This window comes from Sphaeramia orbicularis, chromosome 6 (assembly GCF_902148855.1).
Source record: "Sphaeramia orbicularis chromosome 6, fSphaOr1.1, whole genome shotgun sequence".
Classification (NCBI taxonomy): domain Eukaryota; kingdom Metazoa; phylum Chordata; class Actinopteri; order Kurtiformes; family Apogonidae; genus Sphaeramia; species Sphaeramia orbicularis.
In genome coordinates, this window is record NC_043962.1 from 50,988,807 (window position 1) to 51,011,002 (window position 22,196).

A 22,196-nucleotide genomic window follows, 5' to 3' on the forward strand; every position below is an offset into this window, starting at 1 on the left:
TGACACAAACTGCGGCCATTTTATGGTCTGGGTCATAATGAAATATTAATTAATATTAGTAATTATATTAATATTAACTATGTATTATAATCTTAATGTTAACTAATATTAATTATCATGATCAGTTCAGGACAATGCGTCTATAGCCACTTTTACACAGATCCCGGAAAAAAGGTGAGATGGTGATCCCACCTTTTTGCCAACATTGACTGGTTTCTACAGCCAAGCCAAAGGAGTAACAGAGGTGAGAGGCTGAACTTTGAAACAGCGGACCTGCGTTCTGGACTCAAAGGGGCTGTGATGTAGCGCAGCGTATAGTGTGACATATGAGTTGCGTGTCGGAAATACTGTGAGCGTAGTGAAAGGTCAGTGCTGATTTGGTCTGCCATGGCATCTGCTGGTTTTGGTCCACTGTGTTTTCAGAAGTCCACAGTCAACGCAGCTGTCTACCAGGACATTTTAGAGCACATCATGCTTCCTTCTGCTTACAAACTTTATGGAGATGCTGATTTCATTTTCAAGCAGGACTTGGCACCTGCCCACACTGTCAAAGGCACCAAAAGGTGGTTCAATGACCATGGTGTTATGGTGCTTGATTGGCCCGAAAACTCACCTGACTTGAACCCCATAAAGAATCTGTGTAGTATTGTTAATAGGAAGATGAGAGACACCAGATCCAACAATGCAGATGACTCGAAGGCCACTATCAAACCAACCTGGGCTTCCATTACACTTGAGCACTGCCACAGGCTGATCACCTCCATGCCACGCCACATTGATGCAGTAATTCATGTAAAAGGAGGCCCAACCAAGTCTTAAGGTTTAAGGTTCAAGGTGACTTGATTTATACCCATGAGTAGATTTGTTTTGCAGCAAGCTCTCATTCACTGCTGGTCGCTGTGTGCGCATGTACCCAACACAAATCTTTCGAAAGAATTATAGTGAAGATAATGCAAGCACATACATCACATACATAAGAGATTATAAACACAGTACACGTGGTCATGTGATGGAACTTTTCATTGGATTCAGTTGTGGGAGGGGGACAGGAAGAGAAGAAGAATGTTGTGAGGCAGACGGAGATGGGCTCAGAAACACATCTGCTCTCGACAGAGGACAGGAAGGAAGAGGAAAGTACATAGAAATGAACGTACTTTTCAGAAGGCTTACATTTCTGTTTAAAATATTTGTTTTTTATTGATTTTATGCAAAATTCTAATTTTCTGAGAAAGAATTTTGGGTTTTCATTATCTGTAAGCCATAAACATCAAAATTTCAAGAAATAAGGCTTGAAATATTTCACTCCATATGTAATGAGTCTATATAATATATGGGTTTCACTTTCTGAAATGAGTGACAAAAAATATTAAACTTTTTCATGATATTCAAATTTTTGAGATGTACCTGTAGTAGTGATGGGCGATTCACGAATGAATCATTCGAAACAATCGATTTGCGAATGCAACTGAATCGATTCAGCAGCACTTTGCTAATATTTTGTTTATTATCACATAAACTAGTCAGAATCACTCATTAAGTTGGAGGCGGAAGTGTTGTGTGACACATCGTGCAGCAGCTGGTAGTCTCCACAGCAAGACCTCTGATTGTATCGCGAGACTAGTTACTGGCGACGGACGGACAGAGCTGAAGTAATGAACTGCTGGCCGAGAGCAGCCACGCAGAGCCAAGTCGCTGAATGAATTCTGAATTGTTCACAAATCACTGAATCATTCATGAATCGATGACTCACTGAATCGCTCCGCAAATTGCCGAGTCTATTGACCCACTGAACGAGACTAGATACCCCACCGTATGAAGACAGAAAAGAAAGAAAGCATACTAATAAAATTAAATTAAACACACAGAGCACAAAGTTGTTTTAAGCAACATAAAGTAGATAGATAGATAGATAGATAGATAGATAGATAGATAGATAGATAGATAGATAGATAGATAGATAGATAGATAGATAGATAGATAGATAGATAGATAGATAGATAGATAGATAGATAGATAGATAGATAGACAGAGACAGACAGATAGATAAAAAGTCAAAAGCATATTAAATACAACTAGAACTGCAAGCAGTTATGAACGGGGGCCAAGCCTCCCCGCCCACTCGGACCCCAGGCCCCACAGAGCCCATGGAAATCGGCCCCGAAGGACAACGGTCTGGGGCTGAGCTGGTGGAGGCTGGCCCCCGTTCATAAGGGTTTACAGTTGTAGTTAGTATTCCTCCGTCTGAGCCACTGTATTCACTGTAATGGGACAAATGCACCAGTAGAGTGGAAGGAGGAATGTGTAGGGACTGGGATTTGTTGTAATAGATTACATCCACATTGACCAATCATTACTAAACTGTACAGCTGGTCTCAGGAGTGACCCCACATTATACAAACCAAATTCCATAGAAATCGGTGAAGCTGTTTAAGAGATATAAATTTAACGTTTGCAGCGCCCCCTAGTGGCCAACATCCACCAATTTTGGCTCATACCCTCAGAGTAACATGTCAACAAAGTATCTAACATTTGGTGTTGATAGCATTTAATTTGTCCGAGATATGCAATAGTCAAAATTTTTATAGCTAGCTACAGAAATTTATTCATTTATAATTTTCGCATTTTTCGACTGAACAAAATTCTTTTGATAACTTAGTATCATGTCTATGAAAACAGCATACATGCCAAGAATCACGCAGATCAGATAAAATCTCAAGTAGGAGTTTGAAAAAGTAGGTTTTCTAGTTTTTTGGGCCCAACCAAGGACTTAGTACATAGAAATGAACATACTTTTCAGAAGCCTGACATTTCTATTTAAAATATCCTTTTTTAATTGATTTCATGCAATATTCTAATTTTCTGAGACACAGAATTTTGGGCTTTCATTATCTGTAAGACAAAATCATCCAAGTTTCCAGAAATAAGTCTTCAAATATTTCACTCTATGTCTAATGAGTCTATATAATAATCTATATAATAAATGGGTTTCACTTTCTGAAATGAGTGACAAAAAATATTGAAATTTTTCATGATATTCAAATTTTTTGAGCTGCACTTGTATAATCAACCTAAAGCATGGGATGGAAACAACAGGAATAAGGCTATAATTTTGTGTAGAGTTACAACTGTTTATCAATACATTATGTATTACATATATAATATATGTACATATGTTTATGAATGTAACCATGACAACAAAAAAGTTTTATATGATGTAATTAAAAATGTCTGCACTTTGCAGTGTTTTTTTTAATTTTTTTTATTCAAAACAAAATATAACACGATGTGTAAAGTTAAATGCTATATTTGTCAGTTCCAGATGCCTGTTTGTAAATATGTAGGTGTATTTACAGATTCACTGTTTTCTGTAATTTATGAGGTACACATGTAAATGATAAACTGAGGTATACTGTTGTTAAAATTGCCCTTAGATTGTTCATATATTTTTAGGTTATTCACATTTTTTGTGAAAGGATAGTTGTAAGTGTAAACATTTTCATTATGTTTTGGGGGTTTTTTTTGCAATAAAACAAACAAAAAAAAATTGGAATTATCATTATTTATAAATTAATGTGTTATTATTTTTACTGGTCCAGCCTCCTTGAGAAAATATTTGTCTGTATGTGGGACTAGAAATAAATAATTTTGACACCCCTGTTCAAAATTAAATGGTAGAGTTCTATTTGTTGTAATAATAAAAGTTAAAATAGTTGGTGTTACAGCAGTCAGGACAGTGAAAATAATGTGGTATCAATAAAGTAATTTCCATGCCCAAGACCAGAAAATGTGTTTCTTTCATTTTGTTTTGTTTTGTTTTTACCTTTATTGCCTGTTGGTGATGCAATAATCCCAAAACTCAACCTATTTTATGTTTTATAGTGAAATTAACAATCTCCACTTAATTCAGCTTGAAATCAAAAACACAAATAATTAATTTTTTGATGTATTTGTATGTAGATTTGGCTGTTAGGGGATTACAAAGTTGATTTGGTAAAGGAATTTGGCCTGTTTTGATGTTTATGTTACATACTGTGTGTATACTGTGTATATACTGTATTGTGTATTTGTGTATGTGTATTTATTTCAGTGTGCAGACGTGTATTTCTTTCTGTGTACAGACATGTATTTCTTTCACTGTGCAGACGTGTATTTCTTTCATTGTGCAGACATTTGTATTTCTTTCACTGTGCAGACATTTGTATTTATTTCACTGTGCAGACGTGTATTTTTTTCACTGTGCAGACATTTGTATTTCTTTCACTGTGCAGACATTTGTATTTCTTTCACTCCGTAGACATGTATTTATTTCACTGTGCAGACGTGTATTTATTTCACTGCAGACATTTGTATTTATTTCACTGTGCAGACATGTATTTCTTTCACTGTGCAGACATTTGTATTTCTTTTACTGTGCAGACATTTGTATTTATTTCACTGTGCAGACATGTGCATTTCTTTCACTGTGCAGACATTTGTATTTCTTTCACTGTGCAGACATTTTTATTTCTTTCACTGCAGATGTGTATTTATTTCACTGTGCAGACGTGTATTTATTTCACTGTGCAGACATTTGTATTTCTTTCACTGTGCAGACGTGTATTTCTTTCAGTGTGCAGACGTGTATTTCTTTCACTGTGCAGACGTGTATTTCTTTCAGTGTACAGACATGTGGGCTGTATTCTACCTTTGAATGTGTATTTATTCTTCTGTTCTGTCATATGCTTTGGTTCTGTTCTTTTTATCTTTTACAGTCACTGTGTGACTTCAGTTTTAAAAGAGCTGCTGGTTTTACTTGCTTTGATTGATCCTTATTCAGTAAAGGAACATCATGTTACTCTTTGTGTATTTATATTTATATGACATATATAGTCTATGGGAAACTGTCAGTTATTTAAGTATAAATAATACAGAGACTGAAAGGGTCAATGTAATCAGATTCCTTGGAATAACTATATAAAAGAATTGCAGTGGTTTTATATTGTAGTTCATGGAGGTGTGGGGAAAACTGACTGAACTAATACAAATCCAATCAGCATTATTCAGAAAAGGCCAATACCACTCATCAATACAGTGTCCTATAGGAACACACACATCAGTTTGTGATCCAATTAAAAATGTTAAAGTTTAGTGACTTAGTCCACTTTAAAACAACACAATTTATGTTCAAAATAAAAATAATCTGTTGCCTGTTCATAACGCCTGAGATGAGATGCCATCCAGGACTTGCTGAATGGCATTTTGGAACACCTCTGCAGCTGAGGAGACTCCAAAACAGAGTCTTTTGTAACATTGCAGTCCTACATCCAATCCAATCCAATCCAACTTTATTTGTAAAGCACTTTAAAACAACCACAGTGGACCAAAGTGCTATACAGAAAAATAAATAAAAGCCATAATAACAGAGTAAAATACAAGATTAGATTAAAAGACAAAGAACAACTGTAAAAGTAAAATAAACATTTAAAAATTAAAAGAAAAAAAATTACAGAAGAATAGATAAAGCCTAAATAAAAGAATTAAATACTAGAAAAGCACTCGGAGAGCGCAGACCTCCGCCAAGGCTGATCAGTGACCCCCCCCCCCCCCCCCCCGTGGGCCTCCCCACGCCAAGGAGGTTATGTTTTTGCCAGGGTTTGTTTGTTTGTTTGCCTGTCTGTTTGTCTGTCCGCAGCAGTTTGGCTGTTTGCAGCCAGTGGAGTGAGACTAAAATAGGGGAAATGTGCTCGTGTTTACGTGTGCCGGTTAAAAGACGTGCACCAGCATTTTGCACCATCTGGAGACAGGTGATGGAGGAGCCACTAGCCCCAACATACAGTCCATTGCAATAATCGAGCCTGGTGGTCACAAAGGCATGAATGACTATTTCAAAGTGCTGCCTATAAAGAATTGGTTTAATTTTGGGCAGCTGCCTCAACTGGAAAAAGCTGGATTTAATGACTGAACTGATCTGACACTTGAACTTGAGTTCAGCATCCACTTTAATGCCAAGGTTTGTGATGGTTGGCTTCATAAACTGGGCCAAGGGACCCAGATTTACAAGGGGGGGGGGGATGGGTAGTAATGCCACCAAAACCATCACCTCTGTCTTTTTCTCATTACATTTTAAAAATGTATAGTCATCCAGGCCTTTATGTCCTCAAGACACCTGAGTAAAGGTTTTACGGTGGAGTCATCCTTCTAAATTGATCTGACTGTCATCTGCATAACAGTAGAAGGAAATACCATGCTTCCGAAGTATGGACCCAAGTGGAATCAGGTAAAGGGAGAAAAGAAGAGGGCCTAAGACTGAGCCCTGTGGGACCCTGCATGAGAGGTGAGCAGAGGAGGACACTGAGTCACCAAGGCTGACACAGAAGGTTTGATCAGCCAGGTATGACCTGAACCACTCCAGTGCTGCGCCTCCAATACCCACCCACTGTTTTAAATGAGAAATTAAAAGTTCATTGTCCACTGTGTGGAAAGTAGCATCCATCCATCCATCCATCCATCCATCCAGCCTTTATCCACCGCTTATCCGGGGCCGGGTCGCGGGGGTAACAGTCTAAGCAGGGATGCCCAGCCTTCCCTCTCCCCAGACACCTCCTCCAGCTCTTCTGGGGGGACCCCGAGGCTTTTGCCAGGCCAGCCGAGAGACATAGTCTCTCCAACGTGTCCTGGGTCTTCCCCAAGGTCTCCTCCCGGTGGGACATGCCCGGAACACCTCCCCAGGGAGGCGTCCAGGAGGCATCCGAAGCAGATGCCCGAGCCACCTCAGCTGGCCCCCCTCGACACGGAGGAGTAGCGGCTCTACTCCGAGCTCCTCTCTGGTGACTGAGCTCCTCACCCTATCCCTAAGGGTGCACCCAGCCACCCTGCGGAGGAAACTCATTTCGACCGCTTGTATCCGGGATATTGTCCTTTCGGTCATGACCCAAAGCTCATGACCATAGGTGAGGGTAGGAACGTAGATTGCCCGGTAAATCGAGAGCTTCGCCTCTCAGCTCAGCTCCTTCTTCACCACAACCGACCGGTACAGCGACTGCATCACTGCAGATGCTGCACCGATCCGTCTGTCAATCTCACGCTCCATCCTTCCCTCACTCGTGAACAAGACCCCGAGATACTTGAACTCCTCCACTTGGGGCAAAGACTCCCCACCGACCCAAGGAGGGCAAACCACCTTTTTCCGGTCGAGAACCATGGCCTCGGATTTGGAGGTGCTGATCCTCATCCCGCTCGCTTCACACTCGGCTGCAAACCGCCCCAGGGCACGCTGAAGGTCCAGGTTCGATGAGGCCAACAGGACAACGTTGTCTGCAAAAAGGAGAGATGAAATCCTGTGGTCCCCAAACCGGACCCCCTCCGGCCCCTGGCTGCGCCTAGAAATTCTGTCCATAAAAATTATGAACAGGACCGGTGACAAAGGGCAGCCCTGCCGGAGACCAACGTGCACCTGGAACAGGTCTGTCTTACTGCCGGCAATGCGAACCAGGCTCCTGCTTCAGTCATACAAGGACCGGACTGCCCTTAGCAAAGGGCCCCGGACCCCATACTCCCGAAGCACCCCCCACAGGATACCACGAGAGATTTAACTGGAAAGTAGCAGTTAAATCTAAAAGCACAAGAACAACACAGTCACCAGTCAGTAGCTAAAAAGATATCATTAAAAACTCCTAAAAGAGCTGATTCATTGCTGTGCAGGGGTTTAAAACAGATTGGAAGACCTAGAGAATTTTGTGCTTTTCTAGAAAAATCATGAGTTGTGTGCAAACTATCTTCTCGAGAATTTTTGAAATAAAAGGCAATTTGGAAATAGGCTTGTAATTGTCAAGAACTGCAGTATCTTAGTCCTGTTTTTTTAATCAAAGGTTGCACTACTGCATGTTTGAATGTTTTAGGGACTACACCTGAGGACAAACTGCTGTTAATAAGAGACAGAACATAGAACCCTATGGTGGGGAGAACCTCTTTAAAAAGTTGAGGAGGGACCACATCATTCAGAGAACATGAGGGTTTCATCTGACCAACAGTCTTCGGTAACAAAGACAGACTCACAGGCTCAAACCTGTCAAAGACAGCAGAGGAGGACACAGAGACTAAAGTGTCATGCGCAGAGGGTGCAATTAAAGCCCTAGTGGAGGCAACCTTATCAATGAAGAAATTAAGAAACTGCTGACACAGCAGGGGAGGACTGCAAACAGTCTGTGGCGCATTGAAAACAGTGTCAATAGCCTTAAACAAAACTCGAGGCTTATGACAGTTGGACAGAATAATATCAGAAAAATATTTCCTTTTAGCATCTTTCACAGTTTTCTGATAATGACGCCAGCAGTCCCCTAAAATGTGAAATGACACCTGCAGTTTGTCCCTTTTCCACTTCCGCTCAGCTCTATAGCACTCACGGCTGACAGCACGAGTAGTGTCATTCAGCCAGGGCTCAGATTTAGTCCTAGATTGTCTGGTTTTAACAGGGCCACAGTGTCTAAAACGGGTTGGCAGGTAAAAAGAAACCATGAGCTAAGCGCCTCCGTATCCTTGTCCATAGACTCAGTGACACCGTTACAAGTGTGACTGAAAACCTCTGAGAACTGAGCAGCTGTGGAGGGGTTAATGACGTGACAGCATCAGACAGCAGTGTGAGGTTTAGCTGGGTTACAGGCAAGAGCAACTTCAAATAGTAGTACAGGCATATGGTCACAAAATACTGCATCACAAACTTCTAAGTTAAAAACAGGCAAACCAAAAGATAAAACCAGATCAAGTGTGTGTCTGCGTTCCTGTGTGGGACCAACGGATGGGAATGGACTGGTTCTTTTCGAGAACCAGATCCCAGTAGCTCGATTCCTTGGAATCGTTTGCCTGCCTGCTTAACGATTCTGCTTACTGATTCGCCTTCGTTGTGCATGCGCGATGACGTCACATGTACGCTGCATTGTTTTGGTCAGAACGTAGCCAACATGGCGTTGAGGCAGAAATGGTCTAAAAAGATGACACCAGGTCCACTTGTAACACTTGCAAAGCTTCCATTTCTTCAAAAGGGTGGAATCCCTCCAAAATGCTCAAACATTTGTCCACATCTGGCTGATTTAATGAGCCATTCGCAGTTTCACTGTACCGGCCATGTGTACTTAGACTTGCATGGCTTAATCTTTGAGACAAGCATATGCTACTGGCATTTGATTCGCTACTTAGCGACACTTGTGAATCTAGCGGCAGAGTGAACACTAGGCCGTCATCTGGGCCCAGTTCCAGTGTGGGCAACAAACATCGTACCCCCTCAAATACAAGTTTCCGAAGGTAGGGGAAAGGAAATGAGGTGCACAACAACGGGCGGTGGGCAGAGTCAAACCAATTCCACGTAGTGGAAATGCGGCAATAGAGGAATTAGTATTAGAATAGAATAGAATAGAATTAGTATTAGAATAGAATAGAATAGAATAGAATAGAATAGAATAGAATAGAATAGAATAGAATTAGTAAAGCGTCTTTGGTTTCACTTTCACTTTCACTGTACCCCCCCCTGCCATCATCTGTTATTATTATTTGTGTATACTGTATATGTTATACCAGGGCTGTGCAGAGAGCTATAAAGGGGCAGGGGCTCAAACTTCCAAAAAGGCACATGAAAACAAATAACCACCAATTACAAAGTTCACATTTAGCAACAAGCAACATTATTAATCCACAGCAAGTCAAAGATTGACCAAATGGTCCAGATCAATGTCCTCAACACTGGGTGTGTCCTCCCTGAGCCCTAACACAGGCTGTGCAGCTTCTGCGCAAACTCTGGATTCACCTCCTGATCCTATCTTAGGGGATCCTATCTTAGGGGATGTTGTCCCACTCTTCCTGAAGCTATGAGCATCTGGCGGTTGCCAGGTGCTGGACGCCTAGCATACATGGATCTACCAAGAATATCCCACAGATGTTCAATGGGATTGAGATCTTTGACTTGCTGTGGATTAATAATGTTGCTTGTTGCTAAACGTGAACTTTGTTGAACTACCCTTTGTCATATTTTACATTATCCTCTGGATACTCATCCACTGTTTTGTTATTTGTTGCATTTTGTTTGTTAATTAAATGTTTTTTTTAAGAACAAGAAAGAATTTGTTTTCATATTTAATAAAATGGTGTGAAATGGCATCACATAGAATATGTGATAAGTTTCTTTTGATGTTCAGTTTAAATATAAGTGGAAATAAAGATGTAATGTGTAGAAGTTTTTGTGTGTTAATACCCTGCACAAATCTAAATCTTACCTTGTGTATTTTTCTCATTTCTAGTCAAAATATCTCATCACATTTAAAATAAGACAAAATCACCTAAAGAGTAACTTTTCAGTGAGATATAAGGACTTGGTTTTAGACAATAGATCTTGAAAACTTATTTCAAAAAATCTTAGTAAGATAATTTTCACTTGTTCCATTGGCAGATTTTTTTTGCTTAATTCAAGATTTTTGTTGCTCAGTTCACCACAAAAATCTGCCAATGGAACAAGTAAAAATTATCTCGATAAGATTTCTTGAAATAAGATTTTCTAGAACTATTGTCTAAAAATAAGTTCTTTTATCTCCCTTACAAGTTACTCTGTGGGTGATTATGTCTTATTTTAAGTGTGCTGAGATATTTTGACTAGTAAATGAGAATAATACACTTGGTAAGATTTTGATTTTTGCAGCGTAAGTCCAAGACAAATTCTTAAAAACAGATGTTAAATTATGTATAAAAGCTTGACAGTGAATGTTAATAACTAGAAATACCTTCATTTTACATCTGGTTTTACACCTACTTTTACAGTGAAACATTGAATATTTAGTTTATTGTCATTATAGGACATATTTATGATGATATTTAGGTCCACGGTTAAGAAATAACCATGTAGAGGAAGTGTTAACCCAAGCCAAACCATTTAACATTACATGATAATAATAAAGTTTATATTGTAGTATTTATAGCTGTATCATTTAATATTGACCAGGTTGATGGGAATATTTGTGGAGGTTTGTGGTTATTTCAAATAAGATTCACTCAAGATGTTTGAGGCGAACACGGATATTACGATTATCCATCCAGCTGTTTCTGAAACAAAACCAGAAATGTCAAAGTGTTGCCACTGATGAAAGAATCGGGGGATTTTACATAAGTTTTATGACTCTTGTACACCAAAAGGGCCAGATTTAGGTATTGGATGAGAGGAAGACTTGGATGTGTTTTCTTTTTATGCAATTTTATATCGGTTTAGCAGAATTTAATTACTTCAGCACATTTTAACCCATTAAGACCCAGTGGTACTTTTATGGCAGCTTCTAAATGATTTTTTTCTCTCTTTTTGACATTTCTCATGTGATTTATCAAAATTTATTATAATAAAAATCTCTGTGTTTTGCATTTTTCAGTGTAAATCACTTACTTTACCCTATCTTTAATTTACTGATCATGTAGATGTTCATTAAAGCTCAGAGTAAACTTAAAGGTATTGTGCAAAAACAGAGAAAACTGAAGAAAAAGTGACAAGTGAGGACTATTACCATGTGTTACAATTTTGCGGCTTAAACTCAACAGTTTATGGAAATAAAACATAAGCAAATATGTGTGACTACTTCAGCGAGGACTGAGACTAAGGTGGGCACCCTTGTTAGAGCATGCTAGTCTGTGAGCTAATTCCATGACGTGTCGATGATATTGAATTATTTACTCACTTACGATCGGTTTTTGGCCCCCAGAACTATAGCTGTTGAAGAATAGGACCAGGACCAAAAGCAACAAGTGAATGTATTGGGCAGATAGCGGGGTGGACTCTCATGTACCTTGAATCGCACTGCTTCCCTCCTCCTCGTTCATTCTCCAGACTTCATGACATGTGTGCGTGTGTGTGTTGCAAGCAAGGTTGCACAGGTGGAAGGGGTGCGGCGTGACAGAGGTGAAAGGGCACCATGACCAGGTCAAGTGACAGCAAAATTAAACCACTCTAAACATTTATTATCACTGATCAAAATTTTAGTCACGAAAATTTTAGTCATGCAGTTTTTTGCGCAAAAAAAAAAAAGCTGTTTAACCAAATTCACAGCTGTATCTACCACAGAGTGATGGATCTCATCAAGAGAGCATCCGGTAGGGTTGTGCACTGCCTCTGGCCACCATTTTTTCCAGCAGGCATTTGAAGTTACAGTTTTCATCTCCTGAATGGCCCTCTGAATATTTTGGAGACATGACGCAATGGTGTATTCACGCCAGTAGGCCTTTAGTGAGAAATTTTGATCCAAGTCCATAGCCTCAACAAGATGTTGCAGGGTGTTGCGCGTATAGAGAGCCTTGAAAACGCGGATGATGCCTTGGTCCATGGGCTGAATCAGTGATGTAGTGTTTGGCGGCAGAAATTCGATTTGCACACCATCATATGACAAATCATCAGCATGGCCTCCGGCGTTGTCTTCGAGCAGAAGCACTTTAAAGTCTAGGCCTTTGCGTTGTGCATCCAGTAAACGGGCAACGCATTCTTATTTTTGTCTGTTAGGGCTATAGGATTTTTTGACCTATAAACAAACCCTGGTATTATCAAAAAGCCCTCAGCATTTCCACACATAACCAGAGTCACACCGATTTTTTGGGCCTTAAATCCTGGGGCTTTGGCTTCATCCTGCATTACAAAGGTGCAAGAGGGCATTCGTTTCCAAAATAAGCTTGTCTCATCCATATTAAAAACTTGTTCAGGCTTATATCCCCCTTCCTCGATGATCGCTTTAAATTTGTTGTTCACGTATGCCTCTGCTCCAGCGGTATCTGCAGAGGTGGCCTCTCTGTGCAGAGAAACACTTTTAAGTTCAAAGCATTCTGAATCTGTCAAACCAGCTCTTGCTGGCATTAAATGGGCTTGGTACTGCGTGAAAACCACTTGTTGATGGTCTGGGCTCCGCATCATCCTGCTCCTTGCTGTCATGAATGTCATCGCTGTCAGCAAAGGTTTCATAAAGCTTTTTAGCTTTTGTGCGGATGATGTCAGTATCCAGTGAAATGTTCTTTTTCCTGCAGTCACTGATCCACAAAGCTAAAGCAGACTCCATCCTTACAATGGTCTTGTTGCAGACAGTTCCAACCCTTTTTGCATCCTTGTTAAAACTTCTTGCTGCTGACATCCTTAAGTTATTTTCCTCCTTCTTTATGTAACGAACTGAAGATTAATTTATTCCATAATGGCGCCCTACATCCGCGTAACTTCTGCCTTCCTTCAGCATGTCCAGAAGTCCAACTTTTTGTGCAATGGTTAGCAGCTTCCTCTGCCTATTGGGTGCGACCGCAGGTGCCTTTGTCGGTGCAGAACGTTTCATCAATATTGTGGGTTTTGTTGGGGAGAAAACTTGTAAACATACAGCACTTCAGAGTCACACTGCTCACGATCGAGCATTTATGTAAATTTGGCGAGTCGAACGCATTCTGTACTGTACAGGAGACACGGCACAGAGGAGATTAATTGACAATGGTCTACAGTCCCTTAGCCAATCAGGATGCAGAACACAATGCGCGGGTTCTCCCTTAGCCAATCAGGATGTAGAGCACAATGCACGTTCATATGCTGTTAAAAAAAAGCATGCAAATTTGCACTAAAAAAAATTCTGCGAAACAGCGAGGCCGCGAAAGGTGAACTGCATTATAGTGAGGGACAACTGTATTTTCTGTGCAGAGATGGAAATATAAAAGACAGTTAATATAAAAACACCTGTTTGTACTCTTTTATTCCCTCACCCAATGATAATCACTAAGAAAATCGATAAGGAATCGGATTGATAAGCAAAATCGATAATGGAATCTGAATCGTTAAATTCTAATCGATTCCCATCCCTAGTGGGACCACACACAGACTGCACAAGATTAAAAGAGTCAGTGAGGCTTAAAAAGTCCTTTGCCGTTGGCTTTTTGGGGCAACACACATGAATATTAAAATCCCCAACAATAAGGACACAGTCATATCTAGGCATGATTTCAGCCAGAAAATCAGAGAAGTCATTTAAAAAGTCCTTATTGGATTTGAGACGCTGATAGACCATAGGCTCTATGCATGCATCACTTCCGCCTCTGATGTAAGGATGGTAAGATATTTCCGGTCGGACTCAGAGAATGTGGAAGTGCTAGTATCATGGCTGAGTCTATGAAGTTCACCCGGTGCCTTTTGGAATTACCCAAGTTTACTGTTAACAATGTACATCGTATTGTCCAAGGATCAAGTACAACATTGCAGAGTAAACTTTAAAAAGGATTCAAATTCTACGCCTTTTCTTACCTCTGCAATTTCGAAGGTAAGTTGCTAACGCTAATTTTAGCTAGCCTCAGCTTGGAGCCTAGTTATGTGATTGGTGTTTTTTAGTCACGATTCGCCCTGCTCCATGTAAATCCAGTGACTAGAACGGCCTTTTTTTGATGTGTTTGTATTTTTTGATGAAAGTATCCGAAGAGGGCTAACGAGATCACAGTGAGGGCTCACTGCTACAGATCTATGAAGAAAGTGGATACGCCACACCAGCTGAGAGTAGGACTAGATAAAATGACACATTCAAAGTTCTGTTAAGTGTCACATTCAAAGTTCTGTTGAGAATGTTCAAAGGTTTGTTCAACACGTTTTACCCTTCCTCTCACTTCACTTAAAGCTGCGGGAGACTTTTGTCACCAATTTTTCATTAAATGTGTTCAACCTCAGTCATATCCTCAGTATCATGAATCCGTTAGTCTTTCTAATGATTACTCACCTGAATCTCTTCCCTCACAGTGAACAATTTTGAAGTGTACTCCACCATAACCAAACCATGTGTTTACGAACTGGTAGCAAACAGGTAACAAACCGCTGCCACTGCCAGGCGGCTGCACGAACCTTCGCCACTCACAATGCATGTCCTGACAAAATTCCAAAGATACCTACCAGCTCTGTGTGATGGAAAAATTGGTGATGAAAGTCTCCCGCAACTTTAAGTTTTGATAACCATAAACAAATATGTTGGTAACCAAATGCAGTCATGTAGATAAGTTGGATGCCTTAGGCTATTTGGTTTATAGTAAACAAATGGGAGTTTGTTTTACAATTCGAGTTATCATCTACCGTTACGGTTCCAAAAGGAGAAAACAGTACACTTACTCAGTCATTCTTCAAACTGCATATTCTAACTCAAAACTGTCCTGTCATCTCAATTTCTTTACTAAGATATGGTTCGAACTATCAGACCAATTTTAACAGATTTACCTGATGACACTCTCCAAGAAGCAGTAGAAGCAAAAACTGCACTGTTGTGTTGTTGGTGGCATGAGCCTTTTATGTTGCACTGCTTACCTGCTGTCCTGCGACACTGTCCCTGGGTGCTCACCAACTCCTCCACCACACTATGGAGGAGGAGGCGAATAGCACAATACCAGTGTTGTGAGAGTTTACTTTAAAAGTACAAGTTCAAAGTTGATATAGCATGTAGTGTATTACTTGTAGGCCCATTTCATTAATGCAAATGCACCACTCTTATGTGCATTTAATATGAAGTTGAAAGGAAGTTCAGATTGAATAAGTGTTCAGTTCATAATTCACAGACACATGAGCTTGTTCAGTGAACTATTGTATTACTTGCTAATTCATGCACAACACTGCACAAGAGTGAGGCAGTATGGCTAAGTGGTCTAAGACAGTAGGCGAGTGATGCAGAACAGCAAAATGTTACATGATAAAGTATACGAGTGGCTCACTCCATGACAACATGACAAAAAAGGTTTTACTCCTATTGGCAATCACCTTCTTTTCAAAGGCCTTTTAATTTTGCCTCTGTGTATTTCAGATGACTACGTGATTCACAGCCAGTTGTGCTGATTAACAGCTACTGCTTTTGTGTGGCTGGTTGTGGAACCGGCAACCACTTGGTTGCATTGCTTTTCCAGAAAGCTCATTTTTCCGAATGTGGCATGTCTGTTGTCCCTCCTGTCCTTTCATGCACGCAGACAGAACAGAAGTGGTATAAACCACAAACAATGGTTTATATCATTTCATGCACAATGGTTCAGTATCTAACACTTGTATCACTCTTTACCAGTCACTTTCCTAACACCATCTTTTCAATAAATAGGGGGTGAAGCCAGGACCTGTGGATGCTGTGGTTGTTGTAAAGCCCAAACCAGGTGCTACTACAGCCAGTGGAGTTAGGTATGCAGCACCAAATTAAATTGGCAGACTACAACGTGACAATGTGTTTGCTACTGATTGTCTGAGAATGTTATTCCATTTTTGCAGTTGCCGTTCTCTTCAAAATCTGTTTAATTTTGCCTGTGTACTTCAGATGACATCATGTGATTCACAACCAGTTGTGCTGGTAAACAGACTACAATGTGTTGTAAAACTAAATGGTATTATGTTTATGTTTATGTTTACGCATTTGGCAGACGCTTTTTCCAAAGCGACTTACAGGGGAAAACCAATTAAATCACTCAATCAATCAAATTTTATTTATATAGCGCCAGATCACAAGAAAGTTATCTCTTGACATTTATATATAGAGTTGGTCAAAACCAGACTCTAAGTCAATTCTACAGAAACCCAACAGAATCCTCCAGGAGCAAACACTTGTGACTGGTGACAGTGGCGAGGAAAAACTTCCCTTTAACAGGCAGAAACCTCGAGCAGACCCAGACTCCTGGAGGATGGCCGTCTGCCTTGACCAGTTGGGGTTAAAGAGAGAGAGTAGAGAAGGGGAAAAAGAGAGAGCGATAGAGATAGGGACTGGGGGAGAGGGGGAGAAGGGGGGAGTAGGGGGAGACACATGGAGGCGGTTGAGGATAAGTGAGTGGTGATGATGAGGGCAGGGAAGAGGCCGGACCACCGCAGCAGCTCCAGAGATAATCGTGAAAGAATCTGTGGTTGTCCTGGGAAAAACCTTATTAGAATATTTAAAATGGAATGTTTGAAAGTGCTAGGACAGGAGGTGCTCTCGGAAGAGCTGGGTCTTCAGGAGCTTCTTGAAGATAGGCAGGGATGACTCTGTTCTTGTAGCACTTGGTAGAGCGTTCCACCAACGTGGAACGACCCATGAAAAGAGCCTGGATTGTCTTGTACAAGGTCTGGGGACCACCAGACTACGTTCCCCAGACGAGCGGAGTGGTCGTGGGGCGACATAAGCTTTTATTAGTGCACCTAAGTAGACAGGAGCAGACCCACGGAGAATTTTGTAGGCTAGGATTAAAGATTTGAATTTGATGCGGGCAGCTATGGGTAGCCAGTGTAACTCAATGAGTAAGGGGGTGACATGTGCCCTTTTAGGCTGATTGAAGACCAGACGCGCTGCTGCATTCTGGACCATTTGTAGTGGTTTGACAGCACAAGCTGGGAGGCCCGTTAGAAGAGCATTGCAGTAGTCAAGACGGGAGATAACCATAGTCTGCACCAGGAGCTGGGTGGCCTGTTCGGTTAGGTATGGCCTGATCTTTCTTAGGTTGAACAGAGTGAAACGGCATGATCGGGTGACAGAGGCAACGTGATCCGTGAAGGTCAACTGATTATCAATCATGACTCCCAAGTTACGTACTACACTGGTAGGAGCCAGAGGTATGGAGTCAATAGTGATGGAGATGTCCAGCTGTATGGTTGGCTTAGCTGGGAAGACCAGCAGTTCAGTTTTGGACAGGTTCAGCTGAAGGTGATGGGCTTTCATCCATGCAGATATGTCAGAGAGACAATCTGAGATCCGCACTGAGACTGTGGAGTCATCAGGTGGGAATGACAGATAGAGCTGGGTATCATCAGCATAGCAATGATATGAGAAGCCGTGTGAGTGGATGATCTGACCGAGTGAGGTGGTGTATATGGCAAAAAGGAGGGGGCCCAACACAGAGCCTTGGGGGACCCCCGTGGTGAGGCGGTGAACTGCTGATGTGTGCCCTAGCCAGGACACACTGAAGGACCGACCAGTAAGGTAAGATTGAAACCAGGAGTCGGCGTGGCCTGTGATGCCCATTGACTTGCTACTGTATTGACTATCTCATGTTATTTCAGATCTGCACTTTACAAGGCCTTCAGCGATAAACTCCCAGACCCCTTCACCCTCAACCCTGGACCTGCCTACGCTGGAATGAAGGTGGAATCTCTACCACTCATCTGCAAAATGAACATCTCTGCTGACAAGCCACTTGTGGACTCCATCTTTGGGAAAGTACAAGCTGGCAGTGTACTGTCCTATAACAGTGGTCGGCAGTAGCGTCACTACTGGTAGCAAAGCTAGTAACTTACTACAATTTTCAGCAGTGTTGGGCAAGCTACTTGGAAAATGTAGTGAGCTAAGCTACCAGTTACTCTATCATGAATGAAGCTTAACTACACAGAAGCTACCACTCAGTCAAATGTAGCAAGCCAAGTTACACAAACACAACTTAACATGGCGGTAAACATAAGAAACTACATATTTAAATTTCCAAATACGTGCAAAGTCAATTCCAGTGGGTTATCAGTATGCCAGAGTAACTATAATTAAAGACCAAAGTCCAAAAATTACTGGACAATTACTGACATCTGCAGACCAGGATGTAGTTAACAATGCTCACTACACTCCAATTGGAGTTCAAAGTCATGTGGAAGTCGAGGGAAGTAAACAGAATACTTTGGAGGGCTGTGCAGGCAGGGGACTCACTAAAAACCAGGCGTTTCACCCAGGGGTGGGATTCTACGTCAGTCCCGGGTGTTTATTTGTTCTTCAGGTTAGAACATGTATCAGGTGGAACTAATGTTTGATGGTTGGAGCACCCTGGACTCATTTAAAGGACGTACACCAAAATTGTAGTAAGTTAATAATACATAATAATAATGGATTGGATTTTATATAGCGCTTTTCTAGACACCCAAAGCGCTTTACATTACTGATCGATTGATTATTCATTCGCTTTCACATTAATTTACTAGTGACGCCACTGCCTAACGCTGATTTTCAGTAGTTTGGCGGTAACGTCACAGTTTCCTGAATCAAGTAACGTTTCAGTAGCTTAACTCTTTTATTGATCAAGTAGCGTGGTAACGACCATAGACGCTATTTTTATATAGCTTAACACAGTGGAGAAGCAGCTTGTAGACGAGACAATGTAATTATATAATTCACAACACAAGCACTCAAGATTGTTCGGAACAGGGCACACACACTGTCTGCACAGGACTCACTATAGACCAAGCATTTTGCCCAGAGTGGGCGTGTCTTACTGGAACGTCATCGTGCACGTTCTTGGAAGCGTCGTGCCCACGCTTGTGGACAGCTTAGCAAACTCTGGGCAATGATGGAGCTTTTCCCCACTTCCTGTTTTCCGACATCCTCCCACGTCGTTGCTGGCAGTACCAAAGAGCAGATAGCGGATAGGGTATGGAGGGGACCAGGTGCATCATGTGGGGCTGAGTTTTCATGGCAGAGTTGGAGATGAGACCCGCACCGCGTACCTTTCAGATGATGGCGTTCACTTTAATGCAGAGGGAACCGGTGTTCTGCAGAACATCCGATGGGTGTTGGCTGAGGTATGTGGACGTTGATCACCACAAAGGCTCTTTTAAGAGCCGCCAAACCAACAGTAAAGAGCATTACAGCCGGTTCACCTCTTAAAAATAACTTAGATTTTTGCTAAATAAACTCAACCAGACTGCTTACTGTGACTATATTTTTTCCAATTAAAAATAGGAAATGTGCAATTATCTTACAACTATAACAATAAAGTTACTATTTCTAGAACAGCAAACACATTTTGGTACCAAAGATGAACATGTGACCAATATCAGTGGGTCAGTGAGCCTGTTTCCATTGCATATCTCAGAACATTAAAGTCCAAACTGTCCAAACTGGTTCAAAACACAAACATGTCCCATGTGTTTTTTCCAGTCCAGTCCTTGTCCATTGTCCAAACCTAAACTCTTTGTCTAGTCTAGTGACAGATTACCATGGCAGTAGATTGGTTTGGTGGACATCCATAAAATGTGTCCAGGATGCTCCAATGGTAAAACATTAGTTCCACCTGATACATGTTCTAACCTGAAGAAGAAAAAAAACACCCAGGACTGATCCCATGACCCCCTGAAAGACTTCACATCAGGCACGTGCATACATAGGGCCCAAAGGGGGCTTGAGCCCCTGCCCTTTTTGCATCGTAGCAAAAGTGCCCTTTTTACTTTTAAAAGAAAACGGCTGTATAAAAACGCCACGGTTATCTACCTTACACATTTCCTGGTTATAGCGCGTATGTGTGCTGAGTCTGATGACGTTTCTGTCCGCTGTCTCTGACTGAGGGGCGGGGCTTCCCTATGCAGCATGCGCACATGCATGTACGGAGAAAGAGAGAGAGAGAGAGAGAGAGTAGTACAAGCCGTGGTCACATCTCCACTGTGTGGTTCCTGCACAGATGAGACAGGACGGTGGATTGACTTCAACATTTGTGGCTTATCAAGCCCCCCCCAACATTACTTGAATGTATTGAATCACAGCGGAAACAGGAGGAATCATTCACTCCACTTGATTTTACTGACAATTTACATTTGTTTCCAGATATTCAGTTTCTTGTGCCTTTGCTGCTGTGAATGTTTCTCCAGTAGGAACAGGAAACTCCAACAGCAGTCGCAGTAGGACTGGTTTATGTTGAGCCTGGACTATTTTTTTTTTTTTAAATGAAAGCTGCGTTAATGTGCACCTTGGGAAAAATATCATATTAGCCTTAGCTTACCAGTTTGGAAGTTATTACTCGGTTTTGGGGAGTCGGGAAATTGTTGTAGTTTATTGTGTAGCTAATCTCAGGTCTCAGACTATGTTAGCTATGCTACATCAGCAACAAATCATTGAGATCAACATGTTGACTGCAGTCCTGTAGGCATGCAGGCTGAACTACAGACTAAACAGGACTGTTTTCCTAGTACTTATTTCTATATTTTTGTCAATGTTCAATGTTTCACAGTTGAATGTTCATGTGTTACAATCTTTATCTTCAACAATATATAGCCTGATAAAAAGCCAATGCTTTATTGCTTTTTAGAACTGCAGCTGAATCGCTTGTCCTCCAAACCTCAGTATTATGATACATTTTGACAATAATTTGATGACACAAGAGAAACAGCAATTGCATCACTCACAGCTACACAATACACACAGCTATGTTGTTGTTGTTGTTATCTATGGCTACTTTATTAATTTTACATTAGGCCACATATTGTGTTATTAAGGCCTGAAAAAAATTTGGCGCACACATACTGCCCTTTTGTGACTTTGAGCCCCTGCCCCTCTATAATCCTGTGCACGTCCCTGCTTCACATCCCCCAGTTTGACAAACACTGCACTAAAGGTGCACTGTACTAACAGTTTGTATTTGTGGTGTAGTGGTCCCTGAAGAAGTGGGTATACTCTCAATTTTTGCTTTCTTTTTTTTTTTTTAAGTAGTTCAGAAAAACACATTTTAGAAACAGTAACATGTCAGACTACTCTATTTAGTTTACCCAAAAATCCGTCAGTAGTATTTCCTCGCTATTATAAAATGATCCTGACTTAATCAGGAGCAGTTTGTAGGTTTTACTGGTCACACAAGCAGCTGTATGAATTTAAATGTATTCAACATGAGGCAAACATAGGGTTACAGTTATTTTTGAACATTTGTTTAAATAAAATTCTTGTATCTGAAGTTGATAATGCATCCTTGTTCATATTTCACCTTAAATAAATTATTCTCTTCCACACATCAAAGCTATAAACTCAAAAGTACACTGTCCATGATGTACACGATGTGTGTGACGCAGGACGTAGAGCCCCACCCCTGGGTGAAACGCCTGGTTTTTAGTGAGTCCCCTGCCTGCACAGCCATCCAAAGTATTCTGTTTACTGCCCTCGACTTCCACGTGACTTTGAACTCTAATTGGACCATAGTGAGCATTGTTAACTACATCCTGGTCTGGAGATGTAAGTAATTGGCCAGTAATTTTTGGTCTTTGGTCTTTCATTATAGTTACTCTGACACATTCAAAACCCAATGGAACTGACTTTGCATGTATTTGGAAATTTAAATATGTAGTTTCTTATGTTTATTGTCATGTTAAGTTGGCACAACTTAAAGTAGCTTCACATGTAGGGAGCTACTTCTGCGGTGTTTTCACCAAACCCCCAAAGCATTAATGAAAGTCAAGATTCAGGGTGATGAAAAAAAAAAAAAAAAAAACTGATTATAAAGTGATGATTTGATGATAAATGTCATCCTCA

General features: G+C 41.0%; 1 protein-coding gene across 1 annotated transcript in view; it reads left to right on the top strand.

Annotated features, from left to right (window-relative positions):
• Nucleotides 1-15,797: 15,797 nt before the first annotated feature.
• LOC115420401 (uncharacterized) overlaps nt 15,798-22,196 on the top strand; it is a 13,589-nt gene continuing 7,190 nt past the window's right edge. The window contains exons 1-3 of the mRNA XM_030135637.1: nt 15,798-15,978; nt 16,071-16,147; nt 17,990-18,187. Of these exons, the coding sequence (XP_029991497.1) occupies nt 15,910-15,978; nt 16,071-16,147; nt 17,990-18,187 (344 nt within the window). The 5' untranslated portion in view covers nt 15,798-15,909. The remainder of the gene's footprint in view (nt 15,979-16,070; nt 16,148-17,989; nt 18,188-22,196) is intronic.